Consider the following 26,435-nt stretch of genomic DNA (forward strand, 5'->3'; position numbering starts at 1 on the left):
TAGGACAATAATCACAATGTAACAATATAACTTGGTAACATCGGTAAAGTCAATGTCACTTTCACAATGAATAATAATTGGCTGAGTGTTTACTGATGAGGAAATCCTATGTCTGTCTGTATGCACGATAACTGTTAAATAGACTTGACCTCTTTTTTGTGGTAAACTACGTCTATATCGGTATTAAAAATGATAAAAATCGGTTTTTGCGACTCTAGATAGTTCAAATCAATACATATTAATCACTAGTTAATGCATTGTTTATTAATTTTCATCGCAAGTCAAATCGTTTTGTGTCTTCTTGTTTACAGGAGGTTTATTGATTGTACAATCTTGGGTTATGGCCTTAAACCGTATTTATATTTCAAATTAGCCAATACGATTTAAGACTAGTCGATGACACCAGTTGATGACGAAAGCAGATTTCTGTCTGAATGTGTGTATCTGCCTGTATACACGACACGATCACTTTTAAATGAGTTACTTGTTAAACATCGATCTACTGGGAGTCGCTCTCCAGGTCCTAAAGTTATATATCAAAACACACATATATCACAGTTGGAGGTAAAACATCTATCACAGGGTATTTTAATTTTTTTATTGATGTTAAAACAGAAAAAATACTAATCAATCCATATATTCTATCAAACCCAAATACCACTCACTGATTTTGATTATGAATTACTAGAATCGCCTGACAAATTTGTATAAATGTATTTAAAAAATGTTATTAATCTCGTAATCGATAGAAACAGTTTAAACATTTCACAACGTACCCCAAACAAATCTGCGAATGTTTTCAATTCAAAGATTATCAACTAATGGGTGTTGACAATTTAAATGTCTATCTTTGATAACCAAACAATCGGCAACGTACACTGCAAAACGGTTTTAAAACTTTGCAATTAACGTGCGGACAAACGTCCGCATGATTTTCATTCACTACATTTAGCCAAGTTTTTTGAACTGAGGCTAAAAACTTGTAACTATATTTATGATTTGGTGGTTCCATAAAAAGATTTCGAATTACAACCATGAAAATGTGTGAAAACCGCCCAAATGCCATTACACGTTATACATGTATTCGTGTCAATTATATACCCTGTTCGGAATGCCGTGGCTTTTGAAGGATTATAGGTATTACACACTCACACACATGGTCGCACCAACTGTTTCTCCATGAGACAATAACTCTTGGCATTAACCATGGCGTATACTGAGTATTTATTAAGGAGCAGACAGGTCATTCTTAAAATCGCGTCTCTCTTTCTGCGCGATATATCTTGCTAGAAAGGTTCTAGAGACTTCAAACATAGACTTGCTGCATTGGTTACTCCTGGTCCGAGGATGGGGATTGATAGGAATCTTGGGATTGATTTTGGGTCATAAGGTGAAAGGGCAGCGAAATTGCAAGTAATTTCGTGAGAAATACCACGAAGACGTTACGTTGTGTAGGGTCCTTCGATACTTAGTTGTATCTGTTCATTTTTCAATGTATTGAAATAATTTTTGAAGTACATTATCTCAAATATATAATGTGTGTGAATAATATGTAATTTACATTTATACACATACATCTAATTCATTGTTATATTAGTATTTTTCAGCATATATATATTTATAATTTTTTTAATGAGTTTGATTGTTATCGTTAAATCCTGCTCTGGATTCTATAAGAGACGCTCAGACCCCGAGTCTGGCGCTTTTGGAGGCATTGATGCGTCATCCAATTCACTTTATCACTCCTTTTATTGGCCGTTAATTGTTACTGGCCTATTATTCTTCCACACAATCAGTCGCCAATGAGCACCAACTTTCCATTCCGAATTGATGTCAAGTCTTTAACTTAAAATTGGACAGCTTACGTCACTGAGCTGTCGGACAAGGATTAGATGTTACGTTACATTTACGTACGGAAAACCTGTGTTTCCAATAATTAAGCACTGGTAACAGAGGCCACTCTTTGTTCTTTCCTCGTGCACATTTCTGCATATCATCCATGTCATGCATCGCAAATTCAAATTCGCTTGATCACCGATCTGTTCGGTTTCTTGGTAATGTTTGTACATCTAAAAATACTTTTAAAATTTGGTATATTTACATTGTTTCTGAAATTTAAATCATGCGACCACCAAATATTACATCTTGTTTGATAAACTGAGTAAATGTAGGCTATCCTTTTACGCACAAATGTAAACAGTTAAATCTGTACACAACTGAAACGCTTTTACGAAAATATTGTTTTAATGGATTAAGTTCAATTTCGAAATCTGTACTTTCCCTTATTAATTCATACTACTAAACAATTATTATTAGTTTTAAGGATAATATAAAATTTCATCAAAATAAAATAATTAATAAAATGTGTTATTTGATTGATGACATAGTGAAAACATAATAATAGTGCAAACATTTGAAAATATTATTTCCTATGATATAACAGTTGCAAATTTTTGGACTAGTATCTCGTCTAGGCACGACTTCGAGTATGGCGTGCATAGGCTGTGTGATACGGCGAACACCTACAACAGTCCCCGTATACAGGATAAATTGATTTCGGTTAACAGGGGGTCATAATAAACTGTTGTTTAAAAAAATGTAAAATATATTTTGCGAAACGAAATGTCACTTATTATTGCATTATACATTATTACTACACTATCCTCTGCGATCGAATCAGTTGTCACATGATGACTAAACAATCGGTGTGCTATCGCTTAATCACAGATCCTCTTTTTGTCGAGGAATCATGTTGTTATATGTAGATTAGCTATATAACAGACAACGGCTAAACCCTCTTTAGATTTTGGATTTACAACTCGGCTCCCTAGCTACCGTGAAATCTGCCCAGAATCTACTAGGATGTTCTCGTGCTCATTGACTTGATGGTTTGGATAAATTGCTTCAAGTACTTTCTCCATGACAAGTGCATGTTCCAGCCGCTGGACTACTAGGCTCAAAGCAGGCACAGAGTCTACTCAAGGTTAATCTATCTCGTTCTCAAGGCTTATTATGGTTACACTCCTTTTTGGCCCATTTGCTCCAGATGATGACAAACTTCTTTCTTTCCGACCATATATACCTTCGTGTGACAGGATTCATCTACCCTCTTTGACAATCCCGGGTAAAAAATACATGAGGCTAAAATACCTTCTTTAGAGGTCTGCGACGTCCACCACACCTCGGACTCTTTCTTTAAGGACTGAAACGTTGCAATTCCTTAATCGCTTTGACTACATCCCCAGCGTTACTCGTTATTCCCAGGATATCGCTCTTTTCCTAGCTGATGAAGTCACTCATAGTATCATCGCTGAGATTGGAAACGTCCCACTACTCACAGTAAAAGAGTGTGCATGACGGATTCCTGGATGTTTGCTGCAAGACTGAAGGTGATTTATATTGATGATCATATCTAGTATAGTGGTAGTATAAAAATAACCGGCCACGTAAAGACCGGTCACGTAAAGGTCTCCATCGAGGGGATGAAGAGCGTAAGCTAGATTATTCAAATGGTCCTAGGAATCGGTACTGCTTTCGTTTTGTTAAATGGCAAAGGACAAATGTGCTTTGCTGACCTCAAAAAACTCTCTGCCGACTATGTCTTTGGTGGTCACGTTTATGTTAGGCGTCCAGAAGGAGAGGTGCTTAAAGTGTCTAAATACCAAAGTAGCCCTTTCTTGTGACGTTATGACAATCTGATTATGAACAAATCAATCACATGCTCCTGGACAAGACGGATAGAGAAGTCAATTGTGATTCTACTCCGTTGAAGGTTATTTTTGCAAGACCTCCATCTTTCAACATGTTTACTGGCTTTGTCCAGAGTCTGATAAAATAGAGAATATAGTCTCGACTCAGTAAGGTATCTCGATTTATCTGGAGGATATGATCTGCCTCAAACATGACAACAATTGGATTCCATCTGGTAGCCTCTATGCTTGGGTTCCTCCCTCTTTGTAAATAGATGCCTTGACATCTTGACCGGCCCCCTGCAATCCACTCGGAAGTGACGACTTGAACATATGTACTCTCCGGTGGATCCAAAAATTGGACCATCTAATTTTGATGTGGGCATAAAGAGGAATGGTACATGCACACTCCAAGAGGTTCTTTGAGCTTAATACTCGCCTTGTGAACTGGGTACCCGAGACTCAGCAGAGCGTACGCATCCTCGACTCTCTGGAGAGTTGTGGTCTCGAATATCTTTTCATACATCCATCTTCTACATTCTCCAATTTCATAATATACATTGCTATAATTCCTAATATACATATATGTAGTTCTGGAACAGATCCCAATTCTTGTGTCACCGCAGAGCTTGGATGCTCGCGACTTGGCACTGTTGCTTTGCTCAAAGTTACCTTATGAACGTTTTCCGCTTCATTAGTCTCAGAGTAGGATTTACACGAGCCATTCTTCCCTAATCCAGAAACCTTGGATTCTTGACCCAGCGGGAGCAGGGGTGTTTTCCTACTGACCCCTCTTATATCCTTCTTATGGTTTCGTCAGGTAGCTGTGGACACACTGGAGACATTTCTCTTGCCCTCGTGTGTCGTGGTGGCAGTCAGAATACCTCGGGTATGTGTTCTATGTTCAGGACGATCTCCTTAGCTCGGCGCCTGCGCGAAAAATTCATTGGAAGTAAGATTATCGGTGACTATGGTGATGTTCTATAGTTGAGCTACTTGGAAATACTACTTTTAATTTACATTTTTATTTTAAACTAACGATGTTGCATAATATCTCTTTCCAAGGAATAGTCAATCTTGTGTAAATAATATGTTGTTTAATATAAATCCATTCCAAGCAAGATAAAAAAGTTTAGAAAATGGTATAGATCAGTCTTTTGGTAAATACGTTTCTACCCTTAACAGCTTGACTGAAAAACCTCGTTTCTCTCCTATTATGCTAAATAAACTGAAGTAAATTGAATTTAATCACTTTCATTATCTGAAAGAATATCATACGAATTGTTTGTTTTCGTCTCCACATACACACACATGCAAAAGGGAAAATTTATTTGGTTATAATTCTATCGTTATTGAAATCTTGGTTTGGAAGTAAGCAGGCTGTGTGAGGGCTAGTCAGATAATTGCCATGAAGCGAGCAGCTTTCTGGCCGCTACGGCGGGCGTGACAATCCATGAAATAGCGTAAGTTAGGGATTACATTTCAGTCGTTAGTCTCCTGGCGTGACAGTGGCAAGGCGAGTCCAGAGGTAGAGCTGGAGGTAGAGGTTATGTTACGTAGTCTGGGTGATGAGTCAACAGCGACGTCAGCACGGGTGGAACGGAGTCGGCTGGAGTCCACAGGTAGACAGATGTTTGATGTACCACAGCCTCCACAATCTTCAATCCAACAGGCAGGCGTTGGCGACAATACAGTTCAGGGCGGTATATAACACGTCCCTCAGATTGCCCCGGAAGACGTCATTCAGTGCAGTTTACGTATTAAGGCAGATTTGCGCAAAAGACAATGGTCCTGCAGACGTATGCGGTGACTAACTCACTGATGTTTTATTCTGTAATTATTTCTGCTTATGATTGCACACGTTTATGTTTGACGTTGTTTAATGCTAAACAGATTGGGCAAATAGATAGTGTCTTTACACAGTTCTAGTCGGTGAAATCTCCTGTGCATACTGATATTGCTGTTCTTTTATACTTACCAAAAGTTATTGTAAGTATGTAATATATTAAATTAACTAACTAAGCCATCTGTACCCATAATGTGAACTATATTGAATCATTTATCTCTAAGCAATATAGCGCCTATATGCCTATTGAATTATTTATAGGCATAATTGTTGTCATAATACACTCCTTCCTTTGCTGCATTTTGAATAATGAAATCTACAGAATTAAAGCGAGTTTAGGTGTTCGAATATTGTTTTTAAAATTAGATAAATTCAAATAAAAGTGTCGTAATGTTAGTTTGAGTTTATAATTATTGTTATATCAGGGTACAAGAACCAAGTTGACCATGGGTGCTACCGATTTTTACTTATGCTATTCTGTCACACTGTGATAACTTTACTATCTATGAAATTTTCTCAAGCCCTCATCTTCTCTCCCTCTCTCTCTCCTGTTTCAATACGTTGCCGGAGAACGTATTATTCGATATTCTGTAAACATTTACGACAACATTGAATAATAAATCATATAATTATATTCCACAATTATATACCATGTTTCAACGAATTACCTTAAATCAAACGTATTTTGGAAAAACCTAGAATAGTTTGGTTGTATACATGGTAAATTGATTTATTCTGAAGGAAATTGTGAATATATGACAAGTTGTTTGTTACATACGCTCCTTTGTATAGTCAAACATCGTGTTAAATCGATCTAATACCACATTGCACAAAGTTATAATGAGTTATATTTAATCTAAAATGTGTGAGTGTTGTATATTCAAAGTGAAAGTATGTATTAAATCAGATATGCTAATGGTAGGCAACAAGATATTGGATCTGACTACGATTATAAATGGTTAGAAACTGGGAGGATCTAAACTTTCCATCATTCAGTGCTGTTGCTGCTCCTTTACATACCGTACTCATGTCTACTTCAAGAGCACTGGGAAATATATAAAAAAACATGTTAATATGCTAGTAAATAATGTTATAAATTGTATATAAATACGAGGTTTTATTTGATCCTAACAATAACTCTAAATATTTCTATACGTCTTCTCCAACCTCACCCTTTGTCACAGGTATAATATATGAAATAGGAAATATAGGGAGCACAGGAAATATTTATATACATACAGTATACATATATTTTTCAGTTGCTGAACTTGTTTCCGCAAAAGAATTTATTGATTTTTTATTCACTTCTATATCGAAAATTAGTTTTATTATTTTATTTCAAAATCAATTACATACAATGTTTGATATACAATGTATACGTTCCATCTCCTTCTTCACTCTCAGATGAGCTGTCATATTCTTCAAACTTGCATACTTTAAAGTATGGGGAAATTCATTATTACTAATTGAATAACCTAATCAGTTGTGAGAGGCAGAGTGAGTTGTTTATACCTGTATGCACCGACCCGCCACGAACACAGCGCGGCCTGTAGCTCCACATCGACACTAGACAGGTGATACACATCTGGTGTGGCCTCTGTAGTAGGCCTACTGCAGCCTACTCCTACATTGTTAGCATCATGCTACGTAGGCTAAGAATGTCCTCTCGTCCTATTTATAGCCCCGGCACGGTCTGCACCATCCTTCGGCTTTTGCTTCGTCTTCCTCTTTGTTTCTATGTAAAGGAAACGTTTCAGGACCATACTTGGCTAAATCAACCGTCGTAAAGAGCAAATCAACAAACATCAAGTAAATTTACGGTAAAATATATTTGTTCCAATTCAGAAAATATAAAACTTAATAAATTGTTACAACGGAGTATAGAAGGACCCGACAAAGCGTAACAAAATCCTTACCTGTCATATCACAATAATTATGATACTGTTGCATGATAAAATGTCATATTATTTTGTTTACCCGTTGTCATTATTGTTTCCCATAAGACTAATGTAAAAATATTAAAATTGGTTTGTACTTTTAATTTTGACTTTTTTATCCGAAAAGCTATAGTTCTTCTTTGGACAAGAGGAACCTAGTATATAGTATAACATAGTACTGTACCAAGTTTCAAGTCTCTAGGACATTTCTATCAGGGGTTATCGTACCAAAGGAAAGACGACACGGTTTTAACAAGGTCCTGTCCGGTTCGTAATATTATTTACAATGAATATGTACGATTCTATTCCTTTATTCTTACAAATCCCATTAAATCGTCCATCTTACTAATATTTCATCACGTCAATGCGTTACATTTCCATGACAAATTTCAGTACTATTTTTAAAGCAAGTCCTGTTTATGTGTTTTTAGAATGAGATGACAAGAAACTCAATGATTGTGTTAATTTTTAAATCATAGTAATACAGGTTTTTCGTTTACATTACTACCGGATATGGACGGTTTAACACTTCTGTTTTCCTTAAACGCAATTTTCTCTTTTACTTCGTAATTAAACTTAAACGATTTCCATACTGTGGTATCGATGTACTACATGAGATTTGGAGTTAAATAGATGTTAGGAGTTAGTATCTCTCTAATACCCATGCGACAGCTGTTACTTTAGCACATCAATAATGACAAATTCTTTAGTTTACTTCATTTGAGGTAACTGCCACATTTTCGCATACCGTCATACTTAGACCAATAAACTTGGATACTAACTGTAACTGCAAGTAATACACAGCGGTCTATAAGTGAAGGAGGAGCTGTACGGTGAATGGCTGATGCTCGACCAATCAACGTGTAATATGGCCGTCAATGTTAAATATGGTTTCTTCATCATACGCTTTCAGCTGTTAGACAATATGACACTATTTTTTGGTTACGCTATTTCATTTCGTGATTATTTCTGGGAGTTCTCTTATTATCCTTGAATTTCCTTAGAAAAATATATTTGTTTTGATGATACTATTTCATGTTTAGTGTTGTAACTGTGTTCCTCTATATCTCTATATCCTCTATTTTTCTTCATTTTGACGCATAGCCTACTAGATAAGTGTTAGAAGTCGTTCAGTTTCAATTTGATATAAGTAAGACGGCACTTAACTTTTTTTGTAATTTATTTTTAAAAGTTTTTAATCTGTGTTAATTTCTTTATTGTCAACTGCAGAGCCAATATCTACATTAGATACAATAATACGATGTATAATTAATATTGCTTTTTAATAAATATAGTAGTATTGAATAGTATGTGATAGTGTGGCACATATATAACAATAGATATAGCAGTTATTCATTCTTCTGTAACGAGTTTTAATAAAAAATAGTGATCAGCAGGAGAAAATATTCTTAGTTAATTGTTAACTTAGTTAAGTTGTCCGGCAAACATTTGAGGTTGCTTTACTGAGTATTCTAGTTTTGTACAAATCTGTACGAACAGTAAAACATTTCAAAATGTTGCATTGTTTCAACCCAAGATCTAAACTGTTTACATTTTAAGGAAGAAGAATGATTAATCCTACTACTTTTTTATTTTTGTAAAAATCCTTTTCCATAAATGAGATTTTCAGAAGAAGTACCTGCGTATAGCACTAGATTGACCTGAAACCACCGATATCCTAAAATAACGCGACTCGAGAACTATGCTATATCCGACTCTGGAGTCTGGAGTCTGGAGCTGGGGCTGGAGGTGGATGGCCTATGACTCACTATGACGTCACCGTCAGTTCGAGGTGGCCCCACATCACTATCTCTCCCACACTCGCCGGCTATGTTTAGTTATTGCGAGACAGCCCTGGTTTATGATATAGCATGTCAAATATCAGGGCTTGGTCATCCGAATATACATAGCGTACCTTAAATATCAATTTATTTTCAAATTATTCATGAAGTTATGGAATAGTTATTTTTAGAACGATGACGTATCTGATACTGTTTGTTAGGATACGCCTTGTTACACTTTATAGAGTTGGAGACCCTTATAAAACATGTTCGGGTTTAGAAAACAAGGAATAGAGCGTTTAATTATGTATCTAGTAACCAGGAGGTCTAGTAATATAATATTTTTATCATGTCAAAAAAAACGTAATCATGTTTAACACAAATATTTTTGGTAATGATACATTTTCTAAACACACATATGGAAACTAATCAATGTATAGTACCGTTAATTCTTTCCTTTGAACTAAAGGTGTTCTTTCCCACAAACTTCTACTTCTTCTCCATATTGTTACTATAAAACTATAAATTCCAACACCGTTTACACATAAAATTATTGATTACACTTTTTGAAAAATGGCAGCCGTTTAAAATTTAAGATTTTACATTTTGGTAAACATAAAGGTCCTACCAACTGATATTTGTATAAATATTAAATTCATATATCTAGAATTTCTAACTACAAGCCTAAAGATTGTTAACATATTTATAAACGCCACCATCTTGAAAGTTTTTTATGAATATCGATATTTGATAATGAATTTATCGAAGGCTTACCTTAAGGAATATATTCCTACCCATTTTGTAGGAGCGTTTAGGAATTGGAATTCTTATTATGCTCATATGTATGGATGGCTCATATGTTGTCATATTATACTTATAAAGTCGTTGTACTGCCCTCATTTTAATACTTTCCGACACACGAAACGTTATGAGTATGAAAGTTATTATAAAATATCTCAAATATTCAGAAACATCTCTCAGTTATCATTTGCAATGCTTTAATAGCTGAGATATAACTATTTACTTTAAAATGCCGCCTTCTTGAAACCTTAATAGATCATTTAAATATATAAGTATGTAAAGTTGATTGTTAAAATTGTACTTGATTGTTTACGTATTACTGTTAGTTTATACGATTAAATAATAAACGATTTTAAAAATATGAACGGCTGCTATCTTAAATCCAAATGAGGTTGGCTAGAGGTCTTATCTAAAGCGCGTTAAAGTACGTTTTTCTTATCAAGTTTGATTAGAGTCAGCTGCGAATTATAAACTAGGTATAAATTACGTGTTTATTATCTTTTGCACTAGTGTGGGAACTATTATTGTATATGTGTAGGCCTACTTCAGAGACTAGTGTACGGTTACCCCATATATAAGAACTAGAGGACTCTATAAGCCACAGGCATTTCCCTGGTCCCCAATATTGGAACTATGGACTCTTACGAGTACCTTTGAAGTTGCTGACCTTTATAATAGATCTTAAAATAAATAAGTATACTACTTGAAATTAGAACTGTGTAACTTCTATTCAGTATTTATTGTGATTTAATATGTTGTCAGATGATTTATAATGTATACATTATAAGGCTCAAGATTGTAATAAATCGGTTAATGTTTAACCACAAAGTAGAGTAATCATTATAATCTATACTATTATATACGAGTGGTGTATGTCCGTTTGTTCGTGTGTGTGCTTTACCCAGCCATATAAAACTACTGGATCGATTGTATTGACATTTTACATGGACATCCGTAGGATCCTTCGTTTACATATAGGCCTATACCTATTTCGATAATCCCTCCAGGCAACGTCCCATTGGTCTTTAAAACTCTCGTTTTGCTTTAATCAACTGATGGTAAATGTTTATAAATATTATAATGTGACAAAAAAATCAGTTTACTTCAGTTCCGTACCATTTAAAATTGTCTTTACGTTTGTAGTATTGAAAGCATTGAGTGAACTCAAAAATAGTAACCCTTCTTATTTGAACCTTCTTCGTAATCACCGATGAGAACAGAGGTTATTCAGATAATAAAAAAGAAGGACTTAGTACAAATATACTTTGAACTGTAAAGTTTACAAAATATTGAGTATAGACTGCTTAATCATTAGTGTAGTGCAGACAGAATTATAGACTTTGTAAAACACATCTTAAGTGTGTTTTTTTACATCTGAAGTAGGCCTTTTAGACAAAAGCAATTATAGCACCAGAAATACCTTGGACCGGAATAAACTATAATGGTTACAGGTAAACAATTTTTCACCGAAATAGGTTTTGCAGACCGCGTACGTGTATGTATTCTTAATCGGGGCATCAACACAAAAGCATCCGGCATCGCCATTTCAAAATTAGAGAGTCCCATTATTCATTACATCAGGAGTGTGTTAACTGAAAATCTAAGAACTTCCACTTTAGGATTTTACGCACCAAGCTGGCGTAAAATAGTATAATTAAAACTGAAATGAGTTATAATCGATTAAAATGAGTTATTTGATTGTACGTATACAAACTTGGTCAATCTCCGACTTAAATCTAAAATGGATCAAAGATTGAGATATTTTTCAGTTACTATAACCTAAATTAGGAGTGTTTAGAATGTCATTTAATAGGACTAGGCCCACGATGTCCCTATTTTCAGTAATAAATTGTGTGCTTAGCTGGGGGTAACTGCTAGTAAAGCTATAAACAAATTAACACCAAGCAATTATGTACTGTTTTAACCTTCAATAAGTTCAGTATAATTGACATTTTTAGAATTATTAACTTTTTGAACGCTAACATTTCATTTGAATACTGCTGTAGAAAAAGGTTTCGTTTCTCTTCGTACCAACAGAGTCGTTGTTGCTGACGACTCCATGTATGTATATTGTTAAAGGCTAAATAAATTATTTAATTTGATTCGCGCGGTTACCTGGTGCATTTGTATTGGGCGATTGCTCTAGAGCTGAGTAATTAATGATCCGATATTTTGACCGAGGTATGTTATATATATTTTATACATTTTTATATATAAATAGATATATACATAAATATATATAAATGTTCTCAAAAGTTTACTCTCGTGTACTGTAAATTTGTACAACGTGCTTATGTATGAAAATATTTTATATCGTAGTATTTATTAATCGGCTAAACATTGAAATTGGTTTGGGTAAGGATATTGTTTGCACATAGTAGACAGCCAGATAAACATTCATACGAACCAGTGTTCACTATAAAAACGTTTAATATGAATCAGAAGCAAACGGAAACAAAGCGCATTTAAAACAAACAATGGAGGAATCAGTCTTTTATCCAACAATATTCTAGACATCTCTGTATGTAAATCTAATGTTCGAACGGAGCACTGCTATGAAATCTTCGGCGAAGGTCACAAAATGTTAAAAAACATTGCGTTATGACAATGGTTGAAATAGGAAAATTTCTATAAAATCTATCTTCACCCTTAATTACTGGCGTGGTTATTTGCGATACAATTACTAGCGCAAGGGTCTACCAAACCCACATTTTAGTAAATTTTTAATAAACGTACATTTTTGTTAACCATTTAGGTGCTTTTATCATAATGTAGGTTCTATTTCTATTGAATTAGCCTGTTTGTAGTATTTGTATCACATTAAAAGTATTTTACTTGCATTCTTAAATCCAATCCTTAAATGTTTGTGTAAAAAGTTACCAGTTTTTGACAAATTCGTTTAGAAAATGAAGATGATACCATGCAAGTTTTTTAACGTTATAACAATGTAAAGTAACATTGAAAATGTATTTTAAATAAATATATTATTTTTATTTATAATGTAGCATGTCTTATATTGCTTACTTCCAGTTACCTAACTTTTAGGAACTTATTCGCATATTCTGTAATATGGCTTCGTTGTTTACAGAAACATAACACACATTTATTTTTTATACATTTGTTCAGATTAACAAATTCACTGCTTATAATTAAGAGCAAAATATAAGAGGTACACAGAATTACCCGAGAATATTAATGAATTATTTATGCAAAATATGTATACAATTAGTCCTTATTCTGATTCAGTTTCGGGATTCCAGCACTCTTTAAAAACAGTTTCACGTGCTTTACTCACATTGGTTTACTAAATTTTGCACAAGAAACACACTACGCATTGAACGTTCCTTCTTTACACATTTGCTCTTTTGGTGTTTCCTTCCTGCAATGGAACTTTTGCAACCTTCTTTGCAGACTACCGGATATATTACGGAATTGCAGGTTGCCTTACAGTTTATGGTTTTACCATTACAAACCCAATTTCCTTCCTCATTCTGTAAAATTAGTGTCGTTGTCATAAACACGATTATAGTCTTCTTCATCATGACTAATTCTAGCCTAATAAGACATTTATCAACTCATTCCATATCTTTACATATATTGTCTACTTCTGGATCTATTTCTTCTCTTCTGAATCCATTACCAAAACAATCAACTCTAAATATAGTTTCAAATAAAACACGAAAATCACTTTAAAATGATAATTAGTTACAAGAAGTTTCAACAGCATCAAAACACACAAACTGGTGGGGTTCTAACCAAAGACTCAGGGTATTTCGAACCCTCTTTTCACTGCATCAGAGTAACGTGAACTGATCGTACTTTAATAGATCGTACATGAGTTAATGGGAGCTATTAATACGTGCCTCATTGCAGCTAACCCCTTCCGGCTGTTGTCTCTAGGTTTACCGAGGTGGGGATCACAAAACACCCCCCGCAAAAATAAATAAGGGTTAAAAGTTAAGGACCCAGATTTATTTTTGTAAATGTTGGATAACAGTGTAAGACAGTCACAGCCAAACTTAGCCGCACTACAGAAATACATCGCGTGACAGGCCCTCGTAGCTGGGCTTGCTGTCATACGGATTCGGTTCTGATAACTTGTTATGCTCTGACAAATTTAGAAGGCAGTCTGTTTGAGTGAATGCTGCCTTGTGTGTGCCCGCACACCGGAAGGCCGCACCGCACTTCCCCTACACGGTTTGTTGACTTTGACATCTGGATACGTTTGAAGTAGGCCTATACAGTTTCTCCTTGGAGCTTGGGCTTTACTTTACCATTTCAACTGAACGTGCCTTCCCCGTTTGTTTTTATTTTTAATATAAATGTTTGATGTACCATCAGGTTTTTTCTAACGCCAAATATTGGCAATTATTAAACCAACTTATGACAAAAAAGTCCTCGAGAATTCCCCTAAACATTCAATTTGATATAAAACACGAACGTACAACATTTCTCTCATGATGGCAATAGAATTTTTTGACACATCGCTAAATTTACTTGTACGATATCAAGGAAATTCTCTGCTGAAATTAAACAATACAGAACGAAATATTTAAACCTGAGTGAATAAAAAAAACAAATAAATAACAAACTTACACCACTAGTTCCGTAGTGGTCGGATTTACAAGCAAACAATTCGATTTAGGTGTTGAATTTAAACGCGTATTTTGTATATTTGAAGAAACCGTGCAGAAAGCTTGTGACATGTTATAAAAATATTACTACTTACTTAGTTATTACAAAATAGTTGTATCTTTTTAAATTACATATAATTGAAATGAGCATTTTATTACGCTGTTACTTGCTGCCAAATTCTCTGTTCAGAGTTAGTTATCAATTATGTGTGGTTTGAAGAGATAAAGCTATTTTTAGAAGTCTCTCTATTGTTAATTGTTGCAACAACGGAAATACAATGTTTCATATACTGGTATTTACGCTATATTTTTCTATTGTTCTAGTTGTACTTAGTGTTGAGATATAAAATCCCAAAACGTCAGGTTAAGTATGTGGGAAAGTAAACGATTAAAGAAACGTGATATCATCGCCGTTGTAAATGCTGCCTAGTAAACTATCAGTTAATAACTTTCGTATAGGACTGGAGCGGTGCAATGAAAAAATAATACAGATACAAAATGTCCTCCACAGACTAAAATAAGACGTTATGATGTCATGCTTGTTTAATGTAATGTTCCCAGGTATTCATTATTGTGAACATTGTTTCTTATGATCTTAGATTAAAATGATGATTGGGTTATACGGACCGAAATTGTAATGAGGGTATTAAACTCAATGTAGATGAACGCCAGTTTAGGACGTTGCTACATGTTGTTTGTTGTATTGTTGAAGATGACACTTCATTACATTTTACGTTCATTACGCGTTCATGTCAGTAAGCAGTAAGTAAGACACAGGCCCAGTAGGGAAGTAAGGAGATGACGGACGGGTCGCCGCGGCGTGGGTGGTGTGGTGTCATGTAAGTGAATGAACTCGATGTGTTTGTGATAATGGTGCCAAATTGATTTAAGGGCGGGGAAGTTTAGCGTCACCCGCCACCCTGCACCCCCACTTGTGCTGTTCTCTGCGATAGCACTGTCCGCCTGTCTACTGATAACGAGGCTAATGACACCGCCTGCGCTACGCCTGCCGCTTCCATATCGCCTGTTATTGATAGCGGCGCTCCCTTCTTTTTGGCCAGATCCTACACTACCGTCTTTCAAAGAAGAAGAATACTTACCAGGGGCGTACCCTGAATTTTATTCGCAATTTGGGGGGGGGGGAGTAAGAGTGTAAACGTAAACTTTTATCACCAGTAACCTAAACAAGGTTAGTTTTAATTAATAGTAATTACACTATCAAATGTGATTAAGAACTCCATAAGTATACATATAATAGGGTGTGAATTAAAAATCTTTGTATGTAGTCAAATTTCATCCCCCTTCACTTGCACTGACTACTTGGCAAAACAGCAAGGATGGCTGTAATACGGTTCCATTTTCATGTCACATAATCTATTTCCGCCTCTGTGGCATAAAGCCGCCCCGTGAAATAATCATGGTAGCGCCGCTGACTGCAACGTTGCGATTCTCTCTACCAGTCAGCACATCCCAGTAAAGCTAGCACAGCTCTTGTGTCAATATAATATGGGCAATATAGCAGTGCTATACTATGCTGCATTACTACCGCTAAGCCCGATTTGTAATGTGTTTTTATACTTCTAAAATACATAATTTATAATTTAATTAATACTTGATTACAAAAGGCAGCGTTAGTATTTTTTGCATTTTTATTAATTTGTGCATGTTTGTAATAAACAACAGTGAAGATTAACAAGAGCACTTTATAAATTAAAATTCGCATTTTACTATTTATAAATTTGTTCTCAATGTAATAAATTCATACTATAATACAACATGAGTTTATATTTTATCATAGAATCAGGTCTCTAAGGAATTATACTTAATTAAACTATTCATTTAAACTTTTGCTTGGAATGGTTTGATAACGGGAAGTTTTACTTGTGCAAAATTTCACGTTTCCAGCACTTCGAGAGCTATGTTAGAATTAATTAGTATTACCTACCTATATGTCAGTCAGTCAGTGAGTTACACATGCGGCTGTATATTTTATATGGGATTATTTTACATATGACACGTGTAAATTCAATAGTATTGCGTATCAGTGTTTTGTTTTATAAAGTCAGATTGTAGTCTAGGATTACTTTTTGACATATTCACGTATGCTATAAATTTGGTTCAGCAATAGAATTGGACAAAATCTGTGCAGCTTTAGGCATTGGACTCTGTTATATTGAGTCTTACCAGAATTCTAGCTTTGATAAGACTTTAAACTTTGTGTTAAATCAACTCTTCACTGTTCGTTCACTCCCCCATGATGACAGAAGCCGGCAGGTAAACTCCTAGCCGGTTGTTGAATGAAGCCGATTCCAGTTCCCCCTGTGCCGGGCAGTGACTCACCGTTGCCGTTGCCGCTGCCACTGCCAGTATGATATCACCATGCGAGCGCTAACGTTCGCGCGCGACGTTCCCGCTCCCCGCCCCACAAATGTAAACACTACTTCTCAACACACTTGTGAATGAAGCTTTTCAGGACAGTTGTATTTCGGCTAATGACCCCTATAATGGACTGTACCGAGTTACTCGCCGTCGTCTACTGACTCAGACATACACAGCCTTTGTTTGGATTGCGATTTCAAGGTAGGCTCTAGAATCCGAAACTTTATTAAAAAACTGTCTAAAGGTATATATTTAAAGTTTTATATGATTTACCATATTTGTAAGGATTTATTGTTAAGATGTCATTTATTGAGGTGACATATAATAGTACCGATTTTTATAGCGATTCACTAAAGCCAACACATTATTTCACCTCTAACAATTGAGGAATGACTTCTTCAAAACGTAAACCAGTCATCGTAAATTTTAAAAACACATTAACGGTGGCAAATGTCCGAAAACGTGTTATCCTTCCAAATCATCCATCCATCATCCAATAAACCTTTAAACAATGATATAACTACTGGTGTTTTGTTTTTATAATAGCTCAAACAAGAAGACATTCAGATCAATCACAACAATTTAATCAAATCGTATTGCCAATGGCAAGAAACAAGTATGGACATGATGAATAAATAATATTAGATGAATATGGAAACTGAAAAACGAATAAAAATATCTGTGATGTTTCATTAAAATTTACAGCTTTTAATACTGTATATCAAAACCAATAATGTGCCCTGTGTCCACAGAGTAAGAAGCTTACTCTTACAGCAGAGTATTTAACTTTGTTTATAGTAGTGTAAACAGCATTTATTATGTTTTCTCAAATGCATAGCATTAACATATTAAATATTGAATATTGATATATGTACATTTTTAGATAAACTTCGTGGTAGTTATAAAAAGTCATATTTGTACAAGCAAGGAGGTATTCCGAAATAATTAATTGAGACGTTGGAGGAGACTTACAGAAGTACAACCTTCGCAACTCTTCAGCATTAAATGAACTAATTCGTTGTAAAATAAATTCAGCACTGAAAAAAGTCAGCAAACCAATACTGCAGTAGTATAAAATATATTGAGACATTTTTGCTTGCCATTGGAAAACGTTATTGAGGAAAACGTTTATTTATTTCCTTTTGTCAACACCATAAATTAATAATGTTAGGTGGTATGGGCCATTTCAGAGATTAACCTTTATTTTTTGTGTAAAAATAACAATAACACACATTTTATTAATATATAACAACATTAAGTTGTGTTATCAATTTCAAATTATTTTGTAAGTGCACATGTCATGTACTCTCGTATTTGAACATTGGTTTCGCTGCAATAAAGTTTCGCGTTAAGATAATGTTTAAAAATAATAATAAATCATTCTTCTGTAGACCTTTTCTTAGATAAATTGATTTAATTAATCGTTGTTAAACTGCCTATGGATTCCATCAAGGAGTTCTGACCCTAACTACATGTACTCGTAGTATAGCTACAGATGTATTGTGTAGCAGTAGCTGAACATACAGACTGAATATGTATTAATTACACGTACTATAGCTACAAATGTATTGTGTACAGTAGTAGCTAAACACGGACTGGATGTATGTTACTAGCATGTAGTATACCTACGTATATATGATATATTAGTTGACGAATGTATTAATTACATTTAGTATAGCTATATATTTATTGTATGGTGGTTGAACAAATGCTGAATGTATATGGATGGACTTATTTTTACATATAGTATAGCTACATATGTATTGTATAATAGGTGAACGCACTGACTGAATTAATTAATTAATTGAAGACTCTTGGAGCAATGGGAAATTCTTTAAATATTACTAAATGTTAATGAAAACACAAACTTTTCCAAATTGTTTATTTTTTATTATTATTAGTTGCCTGAAGATTAAACCTTTGGTTTCAAAAGGCCTCGTCCAAAAAATAAACAATTTGGAAAAGTTGTGTTTTCATTAACATTTAGTAATATTTAATTAATTAATGTTCTAACTGCATGTGGTATAGCCACAATAAGATGTAATGTAGACTATAATAGGCGAACACACTACATATTGGGATACACAACTGGAGTGAAAGAATTTAGCAATCAGGACTGGCTGAGTGAAAGCCTATCCTGTCGGAAGGAAGTGGCGCTAGTGGTGCTTCACGGCTCGGACCCTCGGCACCATCAGATTTACATAACCATGTCCTTCGGCTCTCCAGAGTACACAACTTTCAGCAGTCACCACATTCTCAGCTGTACTGTAAACACGAATAAATTCCATCCACAATGCAGTAAATTATTAATGATTTAATTAATGATAAGGACGGAAATTCGGCAATGCGCCTAGTATATTCAGAAAATTTAATTAAGTTTCTTAAGTAAAAAAAAAAACTAAAAAATATATTTAATTTTTAATTGATTATATTTTGCGAAGCCTAATTATGTGTAATTTATTACTCATCGTTTTTAAAGGAAAAGGCGCAATTCCTTTAAAATCATACGTCTTACTCAATTTGCAATTGGTATGAGTGAGTCGTATTGCTGCTAGTGAAGCTGAAAATTACAGGGTTAGAAGAATGGTATGAATCTGTATTTTGGACGGTTGCAAAGTGATGATATTTGAGTTTTCATTAATAGTTCCATTCACTTTGGTTATGTATATTCACCTAATACTGTTTAAAATAAATTTATAAAACGTGTTCGTAATCACACATTTAAAAGCAAAAGTAGACACAGTTTCATATGCAATCAACGCTGAATAAAGTTAAATGTTTGCAAGTGTTGGTGTCTAAATATCCGAACATAACACTGTATACAGTACTTATAATCTGGTACTAGCCACTGGGGCTGTAGCGGCAGTATGACTAGGTACTGAGGAATTCAGGGAAAGTGGCGTTCTGAAATTCCGCGGGAAAGCCACTTATTTCCACCGACTTTCCACTGCGTTAGATTGTCTTTCCCGTCAGAATTAAAGTAGAGGAACCCGTGAGTGCCAGAAATTATAGATTTGTTTTTAATTGTATAAAATTCAAGTAATTATCCAACATATAACTTTAATATACGGTATGAAATGTTATAATTAAATTAAAGTCTTAGTTTTTATTTGACCGAGTGCTTTTTAGCAGTGATTTAACTGAGCAGGTTTTATTTACCGTGACCGGCGTCTGATCGTCTGGACTGCAAACCTCCAGACCGCCAAGGAACATGGCACTTAATAACTACTTAGTAATAATTTATTATTTTCAAAATTCAAGAGAAATTCAGTCAATGTGTCTGTATTTGAAATATGACAGTTGATTATTCAGTAATTTAATATTTTCTACCCCCTATAAGTGGTATATATATTTTCAAAAAATGTATTTAATGTGTACGGTACTCAAAAAGAGTAAGTACTCTTGTAACTGTTTAATATGCAAATTTGGTGTTAATCATATCACAGTTTCCGAGTTAATTTTTTAAAGTTTTAATGTAATTCCGATTATTGTAGATCTACTGGTTAGTTTTTGGTTAACATTGGCTTAGCTCGTTTATCTAAGCTTTTGATCCGAAAGTAGTAGCTTTGAGTACAAGCTGATACCACTTACGCTACTTGATTCTGTTCAGTTACCGGCCACGGGTTTAAAATAGTCTTTCTTAAAGAAAAGGAATTATTTTCCAGTACGAGATGCCGAATTACCGAATTACGGTAGAGATTTCCCCCATTATGTATTTATTTTCGTGTTCCTCTCTACACATTTCTATGAATTGACCTTCACTATCGAAGTCTTTTTAATGCTAAAAGGTTATCATTCTTTGACTTACCAGACTGTTGTTTGTGGGAGGCTAAACCTTCAGTGTTTTATATCATCTTCATATTAGCGCAATCAAAAGCGAGGTCAGAATTCGATGTTGATATATGATTAATTGGGAGATTCAGTTTACTTGCAAATATAGTTCTGCCTTCGAAGATTAATTAATTAATTAATATATTGATTAAAAAATCTATAAAAGTAATTTCCCAAGAGCGTCCATAACTGTGGAAAATTTCGATATTAATAAGGAAATTTAAATGTACTTTCGTATCGACCCTCGCCTTAAAGCTGTTGCTGTCTATTGTAGAGTTCACACATTCGATTCCCAAGAACGTCGTCAAAGATGTGGTAATAAGTTTGGACAATTTCCTCTTAACAATGTTAACTACATTCAAATGAAAATGCCGTTGACGTAAAAATGACCCTAAAAAGTCAAGATCAAAAATGTCTGTCTTAAAATAATGTTTTATTAGGCCAATAACACCATAAAATACAGTGTGACCATAAAAAGTTAATGAATATATAAATCAAAGGAACTATTTTTATTATTCATACAAATTTAAGTCATGTTAATGTTTTGTTGCACAGTATATAACGATATCCCAATAATTGGCCGTTGAAATGGACACGCTGCAGAGTTAGACCATTTTCAGGTTTTGTAATCAAACATTTAACCTAAGAAGCTAGATAAGCCTTCAGGTGTACACTGAGGTGAATCAGTATTGTACGGTGCCATTGTACAGAGTTGTACAAGAATAAAATAAAAATTGACAGTTTCTTAAAATATACAATCAACATTATGTCATTGTGTCTTCTCTACGAAACGGAGATCTGCTGACACACCCTTTGCTGTACAGTATACAATAATTGCATAGATACTGAAGAATGTCATGTTGTACAACCGTAACTAACCCATACATCCAGTTTAACATATACGGAGACATCTATCCTCCCTACATGGTGACACACCCTTTGCTGTATAGTATACAATAATTGCATAGATACTGAAGAATGTCATGTTGTACAACCGTAACTAACCCATACATCCAGTTTAACATATACGGAGACATCTATCCTCCCTACATATGGTGACACACCCTTTGCTGTATAGTATACAATAATTGCATAGATACTGAAGAATGTCATGTTGTACAACCGTAACTAACCCATACATCCAGTTTAACATATACGGAGACATCTATCCTCCCTACATATGGTGACACACCCTTTGCTGTATAGTATACAATAATTGCATAGATACTGAAGAATGTCATGTTGTACAACCGTAACTAACCCATACATCCAGTTTAACATATACGGAGACATCTATCCTCCCTACATCGTGACGACACACTCTTTTAATTTCTTGAGACGCGCAAAAAAGGTAGGGCAGATTCCGGTTTGCCTTGTGAAGGCCTGCGCCCGCGGGGCTCGGGGTCTAGGCGGTGGGCGTCACATCTGGACCTGCATTCCAGCAACCCACCTGCCATCTCCACAATAGTGAGCGGGCCCGAGTCTGCTGTTTCCGCGTCCCTGCCCATAGCTATAACAGCAGGTAGATAGGCGGAATCAACAAACCAGCAAAAATGCCAACTTTGACGTTTATAAATGGAGGACTAGAAACATAATATACAATCATAGAAGAATCCTCAGTATTTGTATTATTGACTATATCAGTGACACAAGAGACTCCCATCCTACGGTATAAAAAGAGGCACGAAACAAATGAACGTTCGGACAGTGGACCCTATCTCTCCTCAGTTAGCTCAGGTAATAAAGTTTTAATGGTTACGGTAACAATCACAGTTTCGTGGCGCAATCCTAGCATCGGACCACAGCACATCTCGTCAGTATGAGGGATTTATCTCCTGTGTAATTATTATAATCAGATGTGTAATTTAGCAATTCACATTTATTACAGTAACTATCCATTATTTTGTCCCTAGGTGCATCTTCAGGTTGTATATCGCTGTATTTATACATATATGTGTGTAAGTTGGTGTATAATATATTGTAATACTCTGACTAACGTAATCGTGATATTCTGTTCACTTACATTACAGTTAAGAACGTAAAACGTCTTTAATTATTATGCTTCTTCGTCAGTGATACCATCCTTTGACCTCGGTTTCTATTACCATCGACCTTTACAGTAACGAATATTGGTTGCACTGGCAGTAGTGCTGGGGCAAACATTTATTTTTCTGTTGAATATTTCATCAGGTGTTCGAATAAAATATTCATTACAAATCGTTCACAATTCAATTCATCCGAAACTCTACTCTTGTTTAAATGTTATTAGAAGAAACATCGGACCGTTTGTTATACAGTAATCATAAGCAGGAAACCTCACTTCCTCGTTGATACGATTTGGGTTTATTTGGGCCTGTAAAAGATTTCAATAAAATTGGGCTTGGATATACTAATATTAATATTTGTGCATTTTCCGATGTATTTCGATTTACTTTCCCGTGTGCAGAACTAAGATTAGACGCTAACGTTTGACAAGTTCGGTATGGAGTATGATATATCTCTTGAACATTTACTGATGTTTAGATTGGCGACAGCGCCTGGTACAACTGTACAGTACATGTGTCCGTCCGAGGTCCTGACATGCACCTGCCGAGGTCTGGGGCCAAAACACGTGTCCTATATATACCCAACAGTCCACAGTTTCTATTGCAAAAAAATTGCGATCCGCTTGGACCGACTGCAAGATCATCATTCGTCTGATGCTCCTATGAGATTTATGTTAAGGTTTGCACAGAGCGTTCGTCTACTCGTATTACAGACACCTGTCACTCGCTGGTTCTAACAGCTCCGAGAGCCTGTTATCGTAGCAACAGCACAAGCAGACCCACTGTTAGGTGATTTGACTCAGCTATAGCACAAGCAGACCCACTGTTAGGTGATTTGACCCAGTTATAGCACAAGAGAAGACCCACTGTTAGGTGATGTGACCCAGCTATCACACTAGCTCTGGAGCTGTACATCACAAGCAGACCCACTGTTAAGTGATGTGACCCAGCTACCACACTACCTCTGGAGCTGTACATCACAAGCAAACCCACTGTTAAGTGATTTGACTCAGCTATAGCACAAGCAGACCCACTGTTAGGTGATGTGACTCAGTTATAGCACAAGCAGACCCACTGTTAAGTGATGTGACCCAGCTATCACACTAGCTCTGGAGCTGTACTCTGTTAAGTGATGTGACCCAGCTACACACTACCTCTGGAGCTGTACATCACAAGCAGACCCACTGTTAGGTGATTTGACTCAGCTATAGCACAAGCAGACCCACTGTTAAGTGATGTGACCCAGCTATCACACTACCTCTGGAGCTGTACATCACAAGCAAACCCACTGTTAAGTGATTTGACTCAGCTATAGCACAAGCAGACCCACTGTTAAGTGATTTGACTCAGCTATAGCACAAGCAGACCCACTGTTAGGTGATTTGACTCAGCTATAGCACAAGCAGACCCACTGTTAAGTGATTTGACTCAGCTATAGCACAAGCAGACCCACTGTTAAGTGATGTGACCCAGCTACCACACTACCTCTGGAGCTGTACATCACAAGCAAACCCACTGTTAAGTGATTTGACTCAGCTATAGCACAAGCAGACCCACTGTTAAGTGATGTGACCCAGCTACCACACTACCTCTGGAGCTGTACATCACAAGCAAACCCACTGTTAAGTGATTTGACTCAGCTATAGCACAAGCAGACCCACTGTTAAGTGATGTGACCCAGCTACCACACTACCTCTGGAGCTGTACATCACAAGCAAACCCACTGTTAAGTGATTTGACTCAGCTATAGCACAAGCAGACCCACTGTTAAGTGATGTGACCCAGCTACCACACTACCTCTGGAGCTGTACATCACAAGCAAACCCACTGTTAAGTGATTTGACTCAGCTATAGCACAAGCAGACCCACTGTTAAGTGATGTGACCCAGCTACCACACTACCTCTGGAGCTGTACATCACAAGCAAACCCACTGTTAAGTGATTTGACTCAGCTATAGCACAAGCAGACCCACTGTTAAGTGATTTGACCCTAGCTACCACACTACCTCTGGAGCTGTACATCACAAGCAAACCCACTGTTAAGTGATTTGACTCAGCTATAGCACAAGCAGACCCACTGTTAAGTGATGTGACCCAGCTACCACACTACCTCTGGAGCTGTACGTCACAAGCAAACCCACTGTTAAGTGATTTGACTCAGCTATAGCACAAGCAGACCCACTGTTAAGTGATGTGACCCAGCTACCACACTACCTCTGGAGCTGTACGTCACAAGCAAACCCACTTTTAAGTGATTTGACTCAGCTATAGCACAAGAGAAGACCCACACTAGCAGCTGTGGGGTCTGTACAGTACAAGCGGGATAGCTGTCGGATGATGTGACCCAGCTATCATACCACCTGTTACGTGATCTGACACAGCTGTCATATTACCTCAGGACGTTTTGAACACAAGCAGACCTATTATCGAGTGATGTGGTCCAGCTGTCACACCGCAACACAAGTATGACTACTGTCGAGTGATCTGACCCACCTGTCCTATTACCTCTGGAGGTACACACTGGCAAGATACATGTTTGAACGTAGCTACAATCGGCGAGGACTAGGATGCAAGGACCTGCCTGGCCACTGAGTGCGATGTGCGATGGCAGGCTGACGTATGCTTCAGTTACGTCGTGGTTAAAAATGGCGATGACGCGGCCCTGTGCGCCGCTCCGCTGGCAGTCCCCGCCGCTACCTCGCCAGTCGCCGCACTCCGATCTGCAATATGGTAAGCGCTTATTGTCTTCAACTGTGGCTGGACCTGTTCTTGAATATATTCAAACCTGTCTGCTGTTCAAAAAGTGGTGGGGGTCGTTTTAAGCCTCATCTATTCATAAAGGATAACATTTGGAGCTCTTTAAACGAAGCGTATTGTCTATGAGTAATTTTTTAATTACTTTACAACGCTATACTTTTTTCAAGTAATTGAATGATTTAGACACATTATTGTTAGCATAAAAATTACGTATGCTGAATGTACTAATTATGCCTTAATAACTGTTATGGAAAAAAATCGTGTATTATTCTCCAGTGTACCATATACAATATAGTTTTAATTTAATTATTTGCTTATGTTGTACAATACTGGTATCGGACAAAGCTTTTATATTTTAACGGACTAACATAGTCGTAAATTAATTAAATTTTTTGTTGGCTGTGTCCTTTGGGAATCATTGTATGTTCTTTCGGTTCATATCACTAGAAGACTTGCTATGGCTGAGCGTGCATGGTAACGGAACAATGCGGAAAAGTGGAAATAGGTCATAAGTGTTGTTTGTGCAGTGGGCGTACCTACGCTATAGGGAACTATAATAATGTCGGTGACGCTCGCTTCCTAACACGTCAACAACAAGTCGCCTTATCGTACGTACGAGAGTAAACACTGTAAACAAACCACAACAACGGCGTGCCTGCTCTCTGTTGTTTACGCAACTACATCGGTGACGTCATGTTCTCTACATTGTCTAATCCAAACATATCACCGGTCGAT

General features: G+C 36.1%; 1 protein-coding gene across 6 annotated transcripts in view; it reads left to right on the forward strand.

Annotated features, from left to right (window-relative positions):
- Window positions 1-26,435, forward strand: part of LOC124360458 (dual specificity protein phosphatase 10-like) — a 145,101-nt gene that overhangs the window by 69,741 nt on the left and 48,925 nt on the right. The window contains exon 1 of one of the 6 annotated variants that reach the window (XM_046814110.1): window positions 17,060-17,268. The exons of 4 other annotated variants lie outside the window; for them this stretch is intronic. Coding sequence is in view for 1 of the 2 variants with exons in the window: in XM_046814107.1 (XP_046670063.1) it covers window positions 25,511-25,673 (163 nt within the window). In the remaining variant the exon portion in view is untranslated. Of the gene's footprint in view, window positions 1-17,059; window positions 17,269-25,495; window positions 25,674-26,435 lie in introns of those variants that run through there. One more of the 6 variants, XM_046814107.1, reaches the window with a different exon arrangement.

Source organism: Homalodisca vitripennis, chromosome 4, assembly GCF_021130785.1.
Source record: "Homalodisca vitripennis isolate AUS2020 chromosome 4, UT_GWSS_2.1, whole genome shotgun sequence".
Classification (NCBI taxonomy): Eukaryota; Metazoa; Arthropoda; class Insecta; order Hemiptera; family Cicadellidae; genus Homalodisca; species Homalodisca vitripennis.